This window comes from Euprymna scolopes, chromosome 25, assembly GCF_053919585.1.
Source record: "Euprymna scolopes isolate OS-2025 chromosome 25, ASM5391958v1, whole genome shotgun sequence".
In the NCBI taxonomy this organism is placed as follows: Eukaryota; Metazoa; Mollusca; class Cephalopoda; order Sepiida; family Sepiolidae; genus Euprymna; species Euprymna scolopes.
In genome coordinates, this window is record NC_136506.1 from 24,596,695 (window position 1) to 24,617,970 (window position 21,276).

The window sequence follows — 21,276 nt, forward strand, 5'->3', positions numbered from 1 at the left end:
GGAGCAATGGTAATTAAAGGGTGGCTTCACACTCCTCAAAGCCCACAAGCTGGGGCCTCACCACTGGATATAGTCTAAGGTCATATCCAGGACCCCCATTGAGGGACTTTTACCCTCTGCAGGGGGGGGGCAGTCAGTGTATTCTAATGCCCCACCGACAGGGCCACTTTAAAAAAGGAAAATAATAAAAGTTAAGTACGGATCCTTTAAAATAAGTATATATTAATTTTTGTTGGGATTCTTTGAGATGAATAATTAATTTATTTATTTATTTATTTATTTGCAGACGGTTATCCTCATCTTCATAATTTGTCCTGTTTCATCACGTTTCGGTGAACTCATCGTCTGGCCTTCTTCAGTTGATTAATCGCAACGGGATAGGAACGCTGAGTCTCGTAACTGCATCCTCAGTAATTACAGCCTCCCACAGTTGTTGTTGTCTCACCCCGTGTTAGCCAAGTAAACTTCTGAACTGCTTTGGGTAGGATTGAAACCGCTATTTTCCGATAATGCTCACTTGGCACCATAGAGATTCAACGCCTCTATCCATTGTTCCTGAAGGCCAATCAAGTTTGGCTTTTTGTTCTCATAAAACAAAGTTTTTCGTTCTGATCTTCTCTTTCATTGTAAGGTCCATACTGAATAGTATTATATATTATTATTCATCGGAGTCCTTTTAGATGAGTAATTTATGTATTTATTTATTTGCGGACCGTCATCCTTATCTTCACAGTTGCTGTTGTTTCACCACGCTTCGGCCGACTCATCCTCTGACCTTCTTCAGTTGATTAACCGCGACAGGATAAGAATGTTGAGTCCCGTAACTGTATCCCCAGTAATTACTGCGTTCCATAGTTGTTGTTGTCTTGCCACGTTATGAGACTTAGCATTCCTATCCCCTAATCACCTGAAGAAAGCCAGAGGATGAGTTGGCCGAAACGTGGTTGAACTACAACAACTACGAAGATGAGGATAACAGTCCGCAAATAAATACTTTAAAATATTGTTTCCATGAGCTATACCTCTCCCGAACATAACAAAGTCAATGGTCGACAAAATGAATACCTTTTTTATGTAGTATAAAGGAAGGAGCCGCAAGTCTTTTAATATGTTACATCAAGTTGGAATTTTCTCTTGTACACGGTACTCTGTGTAAATCAGCATGGAATATTATTTATTGCAAGTGAAATAAAGTGAACTTTCCTAGGGGTAAGGCAACAATATGAAGAATAATTTGGGTGAAAACGCTTCGGCATAGATCGAAAATCTACTCATTCATAATATAATTGCAACTGAAAAGGAATGAACTTATTATTTAATTGGAGTCGCTGTGCGATGCGTCCATTGAATTTTGTTGTCCCTACGTCAGTTGGCTTTATACAAGGGTCGTTACCCTGCTTTCTAACAAGCAAAAAAAGAAGAAATAACGAGCAGAGTTATGCCCCTTTCAAATTCAAACGTTTATTCATTATTCTTAGTTAAAAATCTTTTCCACAAATGGTTTATTTAGAAACTGTATTTTTTGTCATGTTTCACTGTTCGTTTTCTTTTTTGTGTGTTTTTTTTTTTGCTACGATTAAATACATCCCCCCTTTCTCTGTAACTTAAGTACTTTATTATTACAATTAATTTTCGTTTGTTATTTTAGCACATGTGGAATAGTTCGCGTGTCTATCGTAGGCGACAGGCAGAGTTTTCAAAATATAAATCTAAAAAAAAAACAACTAAATTTAACGGATCTTCTTTTGTTTCGGACATCTAAACCTTATTAATCTTGGAGAACTTACAAAGATTCACCAAATGACGCGACAGCTTTTATAACACGAATTTAATTCGTAACGCATCATACAACCTGGAACCGCATTTACTAGAAGAAAAAAAAACGAGATGGCTTCAATATGTTTCCAGACTCTTTTCGCATGGACACTTTTATTGATAGAACAGATATGAAACTTTAGCCCCCTTCGAAGTAATCTCCTCCAGATGGAATGCACATGTACAACTCCAAACACTTCTGGAAGGTCACAGGGAAGTCCTTTTGAGCGTATGAATGACCCTTGCCACAGCGTTTTTCATCATCCTCAATTGTCTCATAACGACAGCTTCTAAGGTCTTACTTGAGCTTAAGGAATAACAAAGTCACAAGGATTAATAGGGAGGGCGATGCCCATCTTGATGAAAGAATCTGTGACAAGTGTGGATTTGTGGACTGATGCATTTACGCCAATTTTCCGCATCTGCAGTTCCTCGCGAATAATTATGTGTACAGTTCCCACACTGATATCAAACTGTGCACTTATTGTCTCTATAGGCACACGACGGTCCTTATCCATGAAATTCTTTATTTGGCCAATCAACTCTTCTTTTTTGATTTTATTACGCCTCATCCCTCACAGACTTTCTACCTTTTTCGAATCTCTTATGCCACTAAAAAACTGATGTTTGATTCATGCTAGAATATCCAAAAGTAGTCTGAAGCATTCCATACGTTTCTGTGACATGTTTTTCAAGTATAAATCAGAATTTTATTGCAGGTTGTTCTTCTAAAGTCTTCTAAGTCTTCTCACGTTCAGATTGCAGATTTTGATATTCACCACTGTGAGAATCAGGCTTTAGTAGGGTGTATTCCAATTCGTGCTGTAGCCGTTTTTTTAACATTAAATCATAAAAATTGGTCAGTCATCTCATAAGATGTATAGCAATAAGGTAGTGAATTTTCGAGTGCCTACGCCAATTTTAAATGCCTGTACAAAAATTTCTCGACATTATTGAAGGTGCCTCGTTATACACAACGTGTGAACACATTTCTTTTCTTTAGCGACGGTTTCGCAAGTATCTTTGATGTTTCTGTATTTATGTTTCAAATTTTATTTTGATAACGATTTGATATTTTGGATTATTTGGATTAAGTTGTCAATCTAATCGGTCCAACTTTATCGACTAAGCTCCAGCCCCTGTCCCATCGCCGCAATATTGCATCACAGATCACAGTTCCTGTTTTACAAATATTTTAATGGAATGTGTTCTGATGAACTCGTTTCACTTGTGCCCCCCTCGACGTGCATATCCTCCACAAACCCGCTTAGCAATAAGATCTCACCCCTTCACTGTTGATGTCCCTAAATGCCAGAAAGCTTTCTATTCTAATAGTTTTTTTCCTTGAACAGTTAGATCTTGGAATTCCCTTCCCGCTGCCTGCTTCTCTGGCTGTACTGATATGCAGAAGTTTAAATGTGACATAAATAAATATTTTGTTAATCTTCCCTAGACATGGCCCCAAATAGTAACCCATTACGTCGAAATGGCGATATGCTTTGTAAGAGGTAAATATAAGTAAAAAACAAATTATATAAAAATAAAAATAAAAATTATACTGCCGTTCTCATTAAGAATGTTATTCTGATAGTGTTTCATGCCTTCCCCAATTTTCTTTGGGTACGTCTTGTCGAATTGGATATTGGTTCTATGTTCAATCAATTGCGAGGAAAACATTCGAGGAAAAAATATTTAGATGGATTTACTCGTTTAAAACATACCTTTTCTCTACCCTGCAACCCTTGTCCCAACCTTGCGAGCCTATCCTTGTTTTATCGTTATTTCCATGGCAGGTGCTCGTCTGAACTCCAATCTCTGGTCCCCCCTCGCCAATCTTTCACGAAAAACACCCGTCTAGCTGAATCCACTGTGAAAAATTTCCCCCACTCTATATCTGTGCCTAAATCAAAACGCGGATTCCATGAACAAGGCTTCTTTCTTAGAACTGCACGCCTGTGGAACTCTGTTCCGTCTGCCTGCTTCCCACCGGACTACCACTTGGATGTGTTCAAGTCCAACGTTAACAAATTCCTAATGAACCGCCCCCTTAAGTAAACACTTGATCAAATCTCCACACTAACGTAATGTACTTGCAATAACCCTTATCCCTGAGTGGCTTCCGGGCCTTGATAAGTGGTGATCACTATGTAAAAAAAAATACCTTTTGTAACAGCATATATGCGAACATTACACGTCGGGTTTGATCATAATTTAAAAACCTTAGAGAGCAACAAATGTCTACACTGTCGGTTAACCAAGGAGTTGGAAAAAATCTCAATAAAAACTTTTGAGAAAACGTAGCTATCAGAATAGAAAATTCCCAATATCTTAGTTGTGAATTATCAGCTAGTATCGAGAGTATTTTCGTTGGGGGGGGGTTTATAAGTGAAGTGCATCGGAGCACATTCCATGGAAGTGTCTATAAAACAAACGCAAGGATGCAACGCTTCGGTGTTGCAACGGATACCAGGCTTTGTGTATTTTAAATATATGTATGCCGTAGTTGTTTCGAATCTTAGGAAATAAACCAGAAAAGTTTTTAGACGTGCTAAATACCGCTTGTAAACACTAGTGATAGGCCGACTCTAATTTCTTTTTACCGATTCCGATACAATTGCCGATTCTGATCTCTTTTTAAATCTCTAAAGATTTAGATATAGAGTGGTTTGGGAGTTTCTTGACGTGCGAAAGAGTGCTTTTAAAGAGTAGTGATCGGAAGACTCCAATACTTTTACCGATTCCGAGACAATTACAAATTCCGATTTTTGAAATTACTCAAATATTTAGCCATGCAGTGGTTTTCGAGTTTTTTTTTTATTAAGTCTAGCCTGGGGGGTTGGAGGTGTGTGTTGAGCAAAAAAAAAAAAAGTAGTAGTAGGCAGGCAGGCAGGCTCGAACCCGTACCGCAAATGAGGAAAAGAACGTAAAAAAACGTGACGTATTTGCTGTTGCGGCCATCGCCAAATCGGAAGTGACGAAGGTTTAAATTAAGGCTAATCCATCGAAAAGAGGGGATGATTTTCCAAAATAAGTACCCCTCCCAGTAGAAAAGTGTCCAGTTGAGGGTTGGGGAAATACAGGTTTTAGCTAATTTTTCGATATTTGTCGTCCGATCTCGTTGAAAATCCGTCGCCTCTGTCGAATGTTTTAGGCAGACATACAAACATACATACATGCATAATACATACATACAAACATACATATATACATTTAAACAGACAGGTGAGATTTATAATATAGATTATCATAAAATCCTGTATAATACGTACGTATATTTTCTCGAAAGCAAAAGCGCATTTGTAGAGGACGATCCATGGATTTTACTTTAACTTGTGGTTAAAATTATTGAATAATTATCATTTTATCATTGGTCACATCATTAGGAAAGTAAATAAAAAAAAACAATTAAAACAATCGGTTTTGCCATCGGAAAAAAAAGGCGCACATTTTACAGATTTCGATACTGATTCCGATAGTCCAAAAGTTTATAAATAATCGTCCCAAGCACAACGAGAATGGGATATATATATATATATATATATATATATATATATATATATATATATATATATATATGTCTGTGTGTGTACATTTCATTACGCAATAACTCCTTCCATTTTAAGTCTATAGACTCGAAATTTGATATATAAGGGACTGATATTTGGGAAACTCTATGTAATTGGTTTTCGGCCAGAAATTTGGCGATTAAGGGTTCAAAGTTCAACGATTTGACCTTTGAGAACTCTACCAAACTCCTCCGACAATTTTCGGTCTAAATACTTGAAGTTTTAGATTGTTCATTGGATATGAATCCAACTTAATAAATTAATTTGAGCCCAAAAAAATAAATGTTAAGGGGTCATAATAGGGGTAAAATTTTTAAAAAATTGACCACTTTTTTTTTTTTCCAACATACATCTCCAAATACTCGGACCACCCCGGGCACCCATGCTAGTATATCTATAAATGTAAACGTGTCTGTGTATCTGTGGGCCTGTGTATATTTCCCTACGCAATAACTCTGTCAATTTTTAGTTTATAGACTCGATATTTGATATACAGGGTACTGAGATTTGGGAAAATCTGTGTGATCGGTTTTCGGTCAGAAATTTAGCTGTTAATGGGTCAAAATTCAAGGATTTGATCTTTGAGAACTCTTCCAAACTCCTCCGACAATTTTTGGTCTAAACACTTGAAATTTTAGATATAGGTTCCTTGGACATGGATCTAACTTAATAACTTTATTTGAGCCCAAAACAATAAATGTTAAGGGGTCATAATAGGAGTCAAATTTTTTTAAATAATTGACCTTTTTTTTGTTTTTTGTTTTGTTTTTTTATTTTTTTGCTCAGCGTACACCTCCAAACACCCTGGCAATGCCGGGCACCCATGCCAGTATATATATATATATATATATATATATATATATATATATATATATATATATATATATATATATACATATATATATATACATATATATATATATATATATATATATATATATATATATATATATATACGTAGAGCTACTTATCTTCTTATCAGTGTTGGCGTTCAACAATATACGGACAGTTTCAATTATATATGTAAACAACGCAGTGTTTTCTTATCGTGGTAGAATCAACCTACACTCGTTCACTCGTTTTATAAAGAGAATCTTTTCATTATTCATGTGTATTTGGAATATCAATATGTTTGGTTTGTCTCTTGTACATCGTATCAGCACGTTGGTTTGTTTAAAATATCGAAACACAATACTCATTGTTTGCGCTTTATTACACTGGACTGTGCTGTTTTCAACATCTAAGACACACTTAATTTTAGATCACATTTTGCAGCGAATTCAAAAGTCATATCTATATATTCATCTCTAAAATTCATTTTGTGTGTGTGTGCGTGTGTTCTTTTCTCAGAGGTTCCGAAATGGCTGAGCCTATCTTTTGCAAATTTCACGCAAAAGTAATAATATATAAACGGCTCTTTCCCGGTTATATTGAACCTTATATGTATATTAGTTTGTTCAAAACTAATATATATATATATATATATATATATATATATATATATATATATATATATATAAAAAGTTGAAAAGCTACAATAGACATCCATATGAATACTTTGATCTTAATTGCTGATTTCAAAAGGCGAAGAATTAAAAGATACATCTGCCTTACTTTTAATGCTATGGTGTCTTTTACATATATTAAAAACCCTTCCCAATACTTTTGATGATGAGGAAACTTTGTTTTTTATAAATACTATATGTAAAAATTATTGTCCGTGGCTTAATGTCGACCACAGTAAAAACATTGTTTTCCGAAACGATCGTACAAATTATTGACTTTGTTGTTGCTCCTTCTTGTGAAACGGGTTTTTAATTTAATTCTAATTTGAATTTTAAATTATAAATCACATTACTGAATATATATATATATATATATATATATATATATATATATATATATATATATATATATATATCAGTTTTATATATATATTAACAAAAGTACCCGTCGTTGACTGGGTTCAAAAACAGCCTACAAAAAATGGACTCTGATTTATGAAAGTATGATAGGTTATGAAAAGGAAGAGTTGTAAATTTGGGTTGAATTTGGGGGTATCAAAACCAGAGCAAAATATGATCAAAGTAAAAATAAAATAGACAAACCCCATAATTTATTTTACCATACCTGTTCACACTGAAACACTTATCACAATATGCTGTATTAAAAAAAAACTTGTTAAACTTTGTGACATATTTCCATTCTACGGAGGTCAGGTGCGAACGAACACCCCATAATTTTATTATACCATGCTTATTCAAACAGAAACATAATTATCAAAGTACACTTACACAGGAACATATAAAAAGTCTTTATTAAAGTTTGTGCCTATTTCCAATCTATGGAGTCCAGGCGCGGATGCACACCCCACAATTTTATTATACCATCCCTATTTAAGTTAAAACATACTTATCAAAGTATTCTTATGTACATCTATATCAAAAACACTTGTAAACGTTTTTTTTTTAATTTTTTATTTCCATACTTTGTGGACCAGGCGTGAATGCAGACCCCACAATTTTAATGAACCACTGTTCTGCCAGATCAAACATACCCATTCTGATCAGCTAGAATCGAATCCAAAACATACAAGTCTCTGCCTTCAATCCTTACTCTCTGTATTATATCTAGACGCATATATATATATATATATATTTATATATATATATATATATATATATATATATACCGCTCCCCATGTGGGGGTACCAAATTGGTTAAAAAGGGAAAATTATTCCCAACTCGCATTTAGGAAAAAATGCACTTTCGTAAATAATTGAATTCATTCAAAACATATCGCTAAAACCAAAACAAAACAACAACTATATATATATATATATATATATATATATATATATAGAGAGAGAGAGAGAGAGAGAGAGAGAGAGAAATATCGGTATATATGTACATACATATATGTGTGTGTGTTAGTTTCAACTCACTAATACGTAATTTTCATAAATTAAAATATCATATGTAAGCGTATCGTATAACCGGGTAACGCCGGGCAATCTGCTAGTATATTATAACCATAATGTCTTAAACACGGCTTAAATGCAGAGGTACATGCCAAACCACAATAGTTTCGCCTCTGACAAGGTGCCACGGATGCAAATAAAGCTAAAATATGGACTCGTTGATGTAGCTATTACGAGCAGTATTTTCCCCAGTTGATAAGAACACAATAGAGATTCAAAAATAAATCATTTTAGGTTAACATTTATGACGTTTTTTTTTTTTTTTCTATGTACAACAATCTCCTTTACTGAAACTCCGCTGACGTAGTAAGGTATAGGATTTCCTCGCTACTTGAAATACACTTTTTCTTTTCATCTCTTTCCGATCTTTGTTATGGTTCTTACACGTCCCTGTCTAACTTGCAAAACACGAACGTTTCTTCTTAAATTTCACGAATAATACTGTACTACGAAGATAGCCTTGCCTTGAATTCCAACTCTCTCTGCACATGTAATTTTATTAGGTAAGATAAATGTTTGAACACGGTTCATCTGTGGATGTATTTAAGGGAAAAATAAAAATGAACAAAGATTTCTGATAGAAATATAATTTTAAAAGCCAAAATATACCTTTTCCATGACGTAAATAGGTCAAAAGCACGATTAGTAAAAAAAAAAAAAAAAGTTACTGCCATGAACATATTCCTCCTGAGGACCTTCCCCTATTTCAGAAACACTCTCATTCCATATTATTTGGATTCATCGAACTACTGTTCGCATCTTAAGTGTAATTTTCACAACGTTTCGATCGATGTAACCTCCGACCTTCATCAGGTGTATCTTGTAGAACCCGGGAATTTGGAACGGAGCCCTTTATTATGTTCACGAGAGTAGCATGCTCTTGTTCCGTCAGCCATGACTGCATAGAGGTCCTAAGTAATTCGTAATTGTATTTTTCGCCCGCCAAGACTTAGAATTGAACCTTCAACCTTCAAGAGAATATCGGTTGTAGAACTGATTTTTTCCAAGTACTCTAACCACTGCGCCACGGATCCTTCCAAATAATGCGAATAATCCTCATCTCCAAAATTCAGAAACGTCATTTTCGCTCCAGTAGAAAACACTCAATCGCCTGATTACATGGAATAGGGCGATCAAAAGCTGCTATAGCTGGATCGGTCTACCAAACTTACACAACCATCTGCGAATGTGGGAGGAAGGACGATACGCTGCAACTCTACCTTGTCAGCCCTCTACTGCTTCAAAAAATCTTGCTGAATGCAACAATAAGGAACACTAGCATGACATGTGGAAATTCCACACCGCCATCTTTTATATGTCTGCTAGGAACTCCGTAAACATTCAACGTGAATAAAGCTTCTATCGATAATATCTAGCTCTGCTGTTAAAACTGTAAAAGTATTTATCTAAGTAATCTGGTCAATATAGTGTGAGAATATATCTGGTTATTACGGTTTTCTTTGATATTCTTATAGGAGTCTGTGACATATTTTCATTTTATGGACACCCGGCGTGCACAGAAGGCCAATGATATCATTATGTCATCTTTACGCACAATAGATAATACCCTTGATTATTAGCCAGAGGATCAAGAAGATATATTTTAGTTTCACGTACGACATCAATTTTTTTTTTAATTTTATTTAATGCATTTTTTTACATTGCGTCTTCGGGAATCGGAAGATCCTATTTCTTAAAAAGGAGGGTAGAAGGTGATAACATACGACGAACATCAAATTAGTGTATTTATATACTAATGTAATATTCGTAGTATGTTATCATTTTCTATCCTTCTTTTTTAATAAATAGGATCTCCTAATCGAGAAATGTATAATAAAGAAACCGTAACACACGTACGTGCGTTAAAGGTACGGTGGTATTAATTAGTCCTCGCGAGAAAGAGCAGGACACAAAATGTTTTAAATAACAATAATAGAATAACAATAACAAAGACTTTCGCTGGCGAGGACTACTATTGACCGTAACCAGTTATACAATCCTTTTACAATTTTCATCTCTATTTTTCTCGTTATGTACTGAATATTTGTTAATGAAACCTATATTAAATATGTTACTTATTAAATTTTAAATATTTTATATTCTGAAAGACGATTTTAAAAATTATAATTGAATCAAAAAATTACCTTGGATTTATTTTATATAATGTACATTTTATTGCAATTTAAAAACATTATCTTTCATCTAGCAATTAATGATATAGATATAAAATTTGCAATTAATTTTTTAAAGTGCAACAGAATGTACACTACATAAAATAAATCCAAGGTAATTTTATGATTCAATTTAATTAAGTTTTTATACCTTACTTTGTAAAATTTATAAAAGTGCACTTTGAAGATAAATAAATTTACAAATTGAATCTTGTACCTTTATTTTTAAAGCCTATAGTAAAACGATTTTGTTTAACAATGTTCATGCCTTGGATGGAATGCTTTTCTAACTTGTACATAGATGACTGCGTAAAATTGAGAGATTGTCATATCACAACATGTTCTAAAGACAAGCAAAAAGGAGAAAACTATTAATTTGACCCTAATTCGTAATTCTGTCGACAATTATTCACATCTTTACATTGATAATTTGTGATTCTGGATTGAAAAAAGGATTTCTTATCTTTCTTGTTATTTCTATTATTTTTCTCATTATCCATCTTTTATTTCCATTATCTTTTCTCCATTTTTCTTTTTTTAATCCGTGATCGCGAATTGGATTAAAGTCTTTAATATCAGGTTGAATTAAGATGACGTAAACAAAGATTATTTAGCGGGTACTGTGTTAATTCCAAGAAAAACAGACAAAATAATTTTAACGTAGATATAAGTATACGCCGTGGAGGTATCATATCTATACTCAATTTTTATAGAAAGAGAGGAAGTAAGTTTATAAATAATGGGAACGGATAAATCGATGTTTCAAATAATTTTAATAGAAAGCATTATTATAAAATCAATTCAATAACGTTTCTTTTACACACAGTACAAGAACAAATTGTCAAATAAAACATGGTTACAAGAATAATCATAAATATCTCTACGTAGAATTGATACAGACTTTAAATAAGACCGAAGTCTGTTTTACAAACGTTTATTGTTTACTGACAGTGATAAAAGTTTACAAAAGATAGAAACGTAACAGTTAACAAAGAGCAGTAAAGATAGTAATCCTATATCTACCCACAAGTGTTTGTGTGAATACAAGTGTGAGCAGTAGATCCAAAATTCACAAAGACTGCTACCAAAAATGTCAAAGATGAGGTAAACGTTAAAGAGACGTGTAGATCGGAACATAGAATCAGATGAATAATAATAATAATAATAATAATATTATAATAATAATAATAATAATAATAATAATAATAATAATAATAATAATAATAGAATAACAATAACAAAGACTTTCGCTGGCGAGGACTACTATTGACCGTAACCAGTTATACAATCCTTTTGAAATTTCCATCTCTATTTTTCTCGTTATGTACTGAATATTTGTTAATGAAACTTATATTAAATATGTTCCTTATTAAATTTTAAAGATTTTATATTCTGAAAGAAGATTTTAAAAATTTTAATTGAATCAAAAAATTACCTTGGATTTATTTTATGTAATGTACATTTTATTGCAATTTAAAAACATTATCTTTCATCTAGCAATTAATGATATAGATATAAAATTTGCAATTAATTTTTTAAAGTGCAACAGAATGTACACTACATAAAATAAATCCAAGGTAATTTTATGATTCAATTTAATAAAGTTTTTATACCTTACTTTGTAAAATTTATAAAAGTGCACTTTGAAGATAAATAAATTTCAAATTGAATCTGGTACCTTTATTTTTAAAGCCTATAGTAAAACGATTTTGTTTAACAATGTTCATGCCTTGGATGGAATGCTTTTCTAACTTGTACATAGATGACTGCGTAAAATTGAGAGATTGTCATATCACAACATGTTCTAAAGACAAGCAAAAAGGAGAAAACTATTAATTTGACCCTAATTCGTAATTCTGTCGACAATTATTCACATCTTTACATTGATAATTTGTGATTCTGGATTGAAAAAAGGATTTCTTATCTTTCTTGTTATTTCTATTATTTTTCTCATTATCCATCTTTTATTTCCATTATCTTTTCTCCATTTTTCTTTTTTTAATCCGTGATCGCGAATTGGATTAAAGTCTTTAATATCAGGTTGAATTAAGATGACGTAAACAAAGATTATTTAGCGGGTACTGTGTTAATTCCAAGAAAAACAGACAAAATAATTTTAACGTAGATATAAGTATACGCCGTGGAGGTATCATATCTATACTAAATTTTTATAGAAAGAGAGGAAGTAAGTTTATAAATAATGGGAACGGATAAATCGATGTTTCAAATAATTTTAATAGAAAGCATTATTATAAAATCAATTCAATAACTTTTCTTTTACACACAGTACAAGAACAAATTGTCAAATAAAACATGGTTACAAGAATAATCATAAATATCTCTACGTAGAATTGATACAGACTTTAAATAAGACCGAAGTCTGTTTTACAAACGTTTATTGTTTACTGACAGTGATAAAAGTATACAAAAGATAGAAACGTTACAGTTAACAAAGAGCAGTAAAGATAGTAATCCTATATCTACCCACAAGTGTTTGTGTGAATACAAGTGTGAGCAGTAGATCCAAAATTCACAAAGACTGCTACCAAAAATGTCAAAGATGAGGTAAACGTTAAAGAGACGTGTAGATCGGAACATAGAATCAGATGAATAATAATAATAATAATAATAATAATAATAATAATAATAATAATAATAATAATAATAATAATAATAATAATAATAATAATAATAGAATAACAATAACAAAGACTTTCGCTGGCGAGGACTACTATTGACCGTAACCAGTTACACAATCCTTTTGAAATTTTCATCTCTATTTTTCTCGTTATGTACTGAATATTTGTTAATGAAACCTATATTAAATATGTTCCTTATTAAATTTTAAAAATTTTATATTCTGAAAGAAGATTTAAAAAATTTTAATTGAATCAAAAAATTACCTTGGATTTATTTTATGTAACGTACATTTTATTGCAATTTAAAAACATTATCTTTCATCTAGCAATTAATGATATAGATATAAAATTTGCAATTAATTTTTTAAAGTGCAACAGAATGTACACTACATAAAATAAATCCAAGGTAATTTTATGATTCAATTTAATAAAGTTTTTATACCTTACTTTGTAAAATTTATAAAAGTGCACTTTAACGATAAATACATTACAAATTGAATCTTGTACCTTTATTTTTAAAGCCTATAGTAAAACGATTTTGTTTAACAATGTTCATGCCTTGGATGGAATGCTTTTCTAACTTGTACATAGATGACTGCGTAAAATTGAGAGATTGTCATATCACAACATGTTCTAAAGACAAGCAAAAAGGAGAAAACTATTAATTTAACCCTAATTCGTAATTCTGTCGACAATTATTCACATCTTTACATTGATAATTTGTGATTCTGGATTGAAAAATGATTTATTATCTTTCTTGTTATTTCTATTATTTTTCTCATTATCCATCTTTTATTTCCATTATCTGTTCTCCATTTCTCTTTTTTAATCCGTGATCGCGAATTGGATTAAAGTCTTTAATATCAGGTTGAATTAAGATGACGTAAACAAAGATTATTTAGCGGGTACTGTGTTAATTCCAAGAAAAACGGACAAAATAATTTTAACGTAGATATAAGTATACGCCGTGGAGGTATCATATCTATACTCAATTTTTATAAAAAGAGAGGAAGTAAGTTTATAAATAATGGGAACGGATAAATCGATGTTTCAAATAATTTTAATAGAAAGCATTATTATAAAATCGATTCAATAACGTTTCTTTTACACACAGAACAAGAACAAATTGTCAAATAAAACATGGTTACAAGAATAATCATAAATATCTCTACGTAGAATTGATACAGACTTTAAATAAGACCGAAGTCTGTTCTACAAACATTTATTGTTTACTGACAGTGATAAAAGTTTACAAAAGATATAAACGTAACAGTTAAAAAAGAGCAGTAAAGATTGTAATCCTATATCTACCCACAAGTGTTTGTATGAATACAAGTGTGAACAGTAGGTCCAAAATTCACAAAGACTGCTACCAAAAATGTCAGTGATGAGGTAAACGTTAAAGAGACATGAAGATCGGAACATAGAATCAGACGTCGTGTAGGGTCCCAATCATTTTTATACAGTTTTTAACCACTCCTGTGCCTTCTAAAATCGACTCGATCTTCTCAACATCCGTAGCACAGCAGGAGTGTGGGAGGAATCGATGGATCTCCGGTCTTAGTCGCGTGGGTTCAGCTTGTTGACAGTGAGTTCAGCAACAGTCGATTGTTTCCGTTATCATGGAGTGGTTCCCAGTACCGGCGAGTTACTTGGTAGGGTATTTGCTTCCTCCAGTGCGATCACAGGCTGGGTGAGAGAGTTAGCCTTGATAGATCGCCTTGAGTTCTATCTGTTAGTTGTGATGATGGCGTTGCCATGTCATGTGGTGTAGTTTATGGTGTTTAGGCGGCAGTTTGATGACGGAGTTTCATGTCAGTATAGATCATCAGCTTGGACGCTGACAGTTGCACCGGGATATATTTTCGTGGAAACTTCCTGTTGCGGGGCGTATTTCTTCGTTGCCACGTATTTATCGAATTGGCGATTATGATTATGACATTTCATTGCACAAGGTCCTACTGGTTTTGAACGTGCATATGGTTCCCAACGATGGGTGGTATTAGCCGCTGTGTATGCTCTGATATTCGCTCGGCACACATCATGTATCTGTTGCGCAGGATCTTTTCATTTAGAATCCATGTACTTCGACACCGTTTCGTAATTATCTTTTTCTCCCTTTTTGATCGGAAATGTTTTCTTTAAACAGTTCCACGTTTAAACTGTGTTTTCTATTCTTTTAATGTTCTTTGCAATCTATTATTGTTTAATAAATTAGAAAGACAAATAAAAGAAGAAATTATGACGATTCAATACTAAGAAAAAAAAATTCTGTCTTTTTGCAACACAAAACAAAAAAAATCATCCGATTATTTTTTTTTTTCTTTTTCATTTCATTTTTTTTTTTTTTTCACATTCAATTTTGCCCGATGGAAGATCTCGACAATAAATGAATTCTATTTGTTCTGCAAAACTTTATTGCCCACTAACAATGATCCAGATCTATAAAAGAAAAAAAAACGTATCAGTTATAAACATAATAATAACTAAACATAAACTCAAACAACAAGAATTAAAAGTCAGAAGAAGCTCTTCCCAACCATCAAATTTATTAACATTAAACCAAATCTAAAAATAATAACATTGACTATGTTTATGTTTTTTTGTATTTTTTTTGTGTGTGTGTGTGTTTTTTTTTTTAAAGGATTGATAATTCATATATTTGGGGATTATTCAGACTTCTGTTCTTATTCTAAATGTTATTTTCACGACCTTCCGGCCATGTAACCGCCGACATTCTTCGAGTGTATCTTGTCGAATTCGGAAATCTTCCTTTCGGCTATCATCTCGTCAGGAGAAAATCGATAGGTACAAAATAATATTATGTCGAAAATAAAGAGTTCTAATGGGGAACTTATTGAATGTTCCAAAAGTACGGGGATACTAAAATAAATTTATTAACATTTAAAAACGATTAAAATATTGGCCCAACGAGGTGAAAAAAAAACGAGAGAAAAGATTCAACGTTCCCCAAAGAGAAACAATGCGTTGGATGTTTCCTTTTGCCGGCACAAAGAAGGTTGACGCACCGCAATAGAGACAGACTCCAAAGTCTTTAAATGGTTTCTGGAGGCCGCTCTATGTAGCACCTCGAACCATTCTATTTTATATCTATCGGCACAGCAAGGGTTGTCAACCAAATGCTGGCTAATAGCAGAAACCAAGGCTGTATAAGGAGGGAGACCACCAGACCCCATCCTCCCTTGTCTGATCTTCGATGGAACATGCTGGTTTATACGAGTCAAAAGATGCAAGGATGTTCGCCCAACATAACCAGCATCGCACTGGCATTTTAATTGATATACAATATTAGTACTTTGGATGTAAGGCAAACTATCCTTACGAAAAGACGGAAAAGCAGGTCTCGTAGTATATACCAAACGCAAGGACACAGGATAAAAGCAGTCGTAAATACTTCTGCGAATCTGTTTGGAAAGTATATTACTCTTTTCCCCAATCCACAATAATTTTAAATAAACCGGGCATTTCAAGGGTCCAAACTTTTTAGGGGATTTAAAATCAGCAACCTTTTTGAAAATACAGTCATCAATAAGGTCAACAGGATAACCATTATTGAGGAATATTTCCCTGATCTTATCGAGTTCGGCGTCTAATCTGTTAGGCGAACAAATCATGAGGGCCCTATGTACCAAAGTATTAATAGTTATGTTCAATTCTACAACTAAACTAAATATAATGTTCATAGAAATGATTTTTTATTTGTTTTATCATTATAGGCGGCCTCTGGTGTAATCGAACTTGGGACAACGTCATGTGTTGGGATGACAGTCCTGCATCAACAGTTGTGAAGCAGCGATGCCCATCATATATTAACGGCTTTAATAATAACAGTAAGTAGCATTTGCTTTTTAAGCATCTATTAAAAAATATCTATTAAAAAATATCTATTAAAAAACATCTATTAAAAAACATATATTAAAAAAACATCTATTAAAAAATATCTATTAAAAAGCATTAATTTCTTTAAAAATTGTAACGAAGAAGATACTGGTCAGAAACATCAGTTTTTCATGGCAACATGTATCACGCCAGAGAAGCATGATTCACTCATGGTTCTCGGATTAATCGTTGATGGTAATGTTATATAGCTGGTGTATATTTGCGAGGATCAACATGTACGAGAGGCGTGCAATACGTAATGCCCCTGACCCACTTCTAGTTGTCTGATCTAGCTGATTTTGCATGTGCAATGATTTATATCTCTACGGGTTATGTGGCACATTACAGCTCTGAAGTAATTGCGGTTTCTGTTTTACAGGTGTTTAAACTGAGTCAGGTGTGAAATGGAGCCTGTTGAATATCGAGCAGTGATCCGGTTTTTGTATGTGAAAGGGCGCACACCACAGGAGACTTTTGATGAAATGAAAGAAACTTATCGTGATAATGCCCCGTCATATGACCTTGTAAAACGCAGCCATCGTGAATTCAAACATGGCCGGAAGTCTGTGGAAACGGTCCCCAGACCTGGTCTCCCCCCTTCTGCCATTGATGAGGCATTTGTCCGTCAAGTTGAGGCTGCCATTTTGGAAGACCGGCACATTACCATTCGCCAAATAGCCCAAGATATCAAGATTAGTACAGGGTCTGTTGAAACTATCATTCATGACCATTTGCATATGCATAAGGTGTCTGCCAGATGGATTCCCAGGTTGCTCACACCATTCCAGAAGCGAGAACGCGTCGAGTGCTCGAAGATGAATTTGGAGATGTGCCAAGAAGATGAGTCAAAGTTTTTCAAAAGACTGATTACACAGGGTGAAACCTGGGTCCATCACTATGATCAAGAGACCAAAGCCCAGTCAATGCAGTAGAAGCACTTGGACTCACCACCTCCAAAGAAGGCAAGGATGCAGCCCTCCGCTGGCAACGTCATGCTCACAGTCTTCTGCGACCGGGACGGAGTAGTGATGATATATTTCCTGGCAAAAGGTACCACAATTACAGGAGCCTATTATACTTCACTTTTGAGGAAATTAAGGGAAGCTATCAAAATCAAGATGCGGGGCAAGATCAGCAAAGGCACCCTGCTTCTGTAGGACAACGCTCCGGTCCACAACTCGCATGTCGCCAGATCAAAAGCACGGGTGTGTGGTTATGAAATCCTTCCCCATCCCCCTACTCTCCTGACCTTGCACCCTCTGATCTGACTTTCACCTCTTCCCAGCCAGGAAGTTGTTTTCGAAAGGAAAGCGTTTCCCAAATGATGCAGTCTTGATTTCTGAAGTCACGTCGTGGTTGGAGGACCAACCTGGGGTGTTCTACAAAAACAGTGTCCAGAGCTGCATCAAACGATAGGAAAAATGCATAACTCTGGGTGGTTCCTGTTTAGAGAAAGACTAATAACTGTGCCAAGTTTCGTTGCTCTACTCTATGGGAAGTGGGTCAGGGGCATTACTTATTGCACGCCCCTCGTACAATATAAGGTTCATGCGTGTGTTTTTACTCGAGACGTATCGTCTATTGTGTGCATATGCAGTCTTTTTTAAGTATGAATGTTATACGCAGACTCCTTTCGTCTCGTGGTGTGCATACACTGACACAAAAAAATGAATATAATTATAACATACATACTTCGTTTCCATTGAGTGAGTGCGTGAGTTCTCGTGTGTTTTACACCTTCGTAAAAGTTCATAAAAAAAGAATGGAAAAAACATATTCTTGGCCGCGTGGCGAATAAAGGGGACATACCTTCTTTTACAGTTCCTTTGTTTTCCGACGATTGGCACCTGGTTGAAACTCTGCAATGAAGATGTTGCAATATTTTTTTATATATGTAATGGGGTAGATATTTTGATGATGCCCACCACAGCTTTGTGTGATACAAGGTCCAGAAAATGGGGCGTCAAGCAAGCTCCCCTAAAGGAAGGGCACTCTTGCCTAGCAAAAATTGCCTGAGCATCCCCATCTGCATTCTTCAGTCGGGGCGCCTCAGGCAGTAAGCAATGAATTTACTCCAACTGAAAGCCGGGTGGCAAGGACTGGGCGTACCTAAGTCCGACACGTACTAGGCCAGTTCCTGGTTTCACACCTGTGGAGCTGATTGTCAAGAACGGATTCTTGACTGCTACTTTTCTACCCAATCTCCAAGAAGCCGAAACAGAAAGGAGACTCAAGGAGACTACAATTCCAAAGAATATGTAATGGGGTATGATCCTTGATATTTGAGATATTCTATTTAATCAAATCAAATTGAACCTCGTTCTGCTAGCAACCAATCAGAAACCAGAATTGCTCAATAAAAATGGAATCTTTTAGCATTTTAGCACATAATATTTTCGTGTCAACACGAGAAGAGTATTTTGCTCTTTTCTTGCGATATTATAAAGTCAATAACCTGTATAGAACAGCTACCCACTGACAATTTTTCATAGTCAAGACTTGTTGCTACCCATCGGAAACTCTTCTGAAATTAAACATGGCTTCCAATTCTAAGAGAAGATATTGCTTGCACGCGAAAAAAATTTCAAAAAAACTTTTTGTTATATTTTGTATAGTTTATTTTGATGCCTACAATTCCGCAGCTTTTCGGAGTTTCGACCTCTCCTAGGTTTCTTACAATTTTTATATGCGTAGTATAAGAACCCGGGACGTAAATTACCAATTCCTTACTCGATCTGGAACTGTCTCTAGATATAACAAAAACATTGCTCCTCCGTACGTAATAACTTACGTAAAAAGGTCAGTATGTTGTTAAATTTTTTTTGGTTTTGTAAAAATTTGACTCTTTATTGTTAATATTTTTAACTGGCTTTAAAACAATTTATTTTTAATTATTTTGCATATCATAAATTATGTCATTGTTTAGATGTTCAATATTGTTGCAATTTATTTTACTGTAATCATTTAAGCGTTTGTTTTAAATGTTGCATATGGGTGTTATTTTCGATGTATCAAATCTGAGACTATGTTTTGTTGTTCATGTTAGTATTAGAAAGTCTTAGTGTTTTATCTAGAGGTTGTCTTAGTAGTGTTCATGTGTTCAGTGTTCATATGTCTTAAGATGTTCCTGTTGTAAGAGATAGCATATTGGAGACATAAGCAGGTATATATAAAGAGAGAGACAGTTCTGTATGAACGGGAGTGTTTCTATAAATATTGATACATATATTTCTTACCTATTTTTGAGATGATGATTTTCACAAAGTACTTATAATATAAATGGGCAATACCCTTTTTTGTTGAATAACAACACGAAGACGCAGATACAAAAACACATGTTGACGTCCTTTATTTCATCTTCGACCGGTCGGACATGATTTTTATCTCAGGGATTCAAAGTTGCTACATGGTTATTTCTAACACCCTTTCAGTTTTAGAGGGTGCCTTGATTCTAACGGAGAATCGGTCTGAACCTCTCTGCTTCTCTCCGACTCTCTCACAGACTGCATCTAAAACTCTACTTCTAATGAAAACTCGTCACGTCATCGTATGATTAAACATGTGCTCGTAAAGCACGTTGGTTGACATGCGTCACGTCGCCAAACTTGACGGGACCCCGAGTTCAGTAACCTATTTTTCAAATAACATGTTTACAATTTCAATTGACGATTAAATTCCTTGTATTAATTTCCATTTTTATAACAGAACAAATTTCATCATTACATTCCTTTCCCAATAAACAGATATGTAAGCTAAACAATTGCAATTCCTTATTTCAATAACATTCTGTATTTATTTTAACTTATGATTGGAATTTTCTATCCCAAATCTAGCTTCGCAAGTTCGAATCCTTGACTATCCTATTTCATATTTACATTAAAGTAATTCCCTATTTCTTTACTTACATGAAAAGGGGACAGCCTTTATCATGTAACATAAATATTATGTGTGTCTTAGTTATGCCATTCGCATATCCAAAATAAGTTATCTATCCGATTCGCCTCGCAGGGTCGTAATTTGCAACAGTAATAGAAGGGGGAGGAAAAGTCATAATTTTAGACGAAAATTTAAGATTGCCTTCACTAATGCTTTACCACTTATGAGAGATTTGTGTATAACAATCTGACATCCCATTAGCATATCTGTTAAATATAATACATAATTTTAATATATTAATATTAACTAATGAAGAATTCTTCGTGAA

At 34.0% G+C, this 21,276-nt stretch overlaps 1 protein-coding gene across 1 annotated transcript in view; it reads left to right on the forward strand.

Moving 5' to 3' along the window:
* LOC145247293 (glucagon-like peptide 1 receptor) overlaps nt 1-21,276 on the forward strand; it is a 567,758-nt gene that overhangs the window by 351,473 nt on the left and 195,009 nt on the right. The window contains exon 3 of the mRNA XM_080108912.1: nt 16,910-17,023. Coding sequence (XP_079965038.1) covers nt 16,910-17,023 — 114 coding nt within the window. The remainder of the gene's footprint in view (nt 1-16,909; nt 17,024-21,276) is intronic.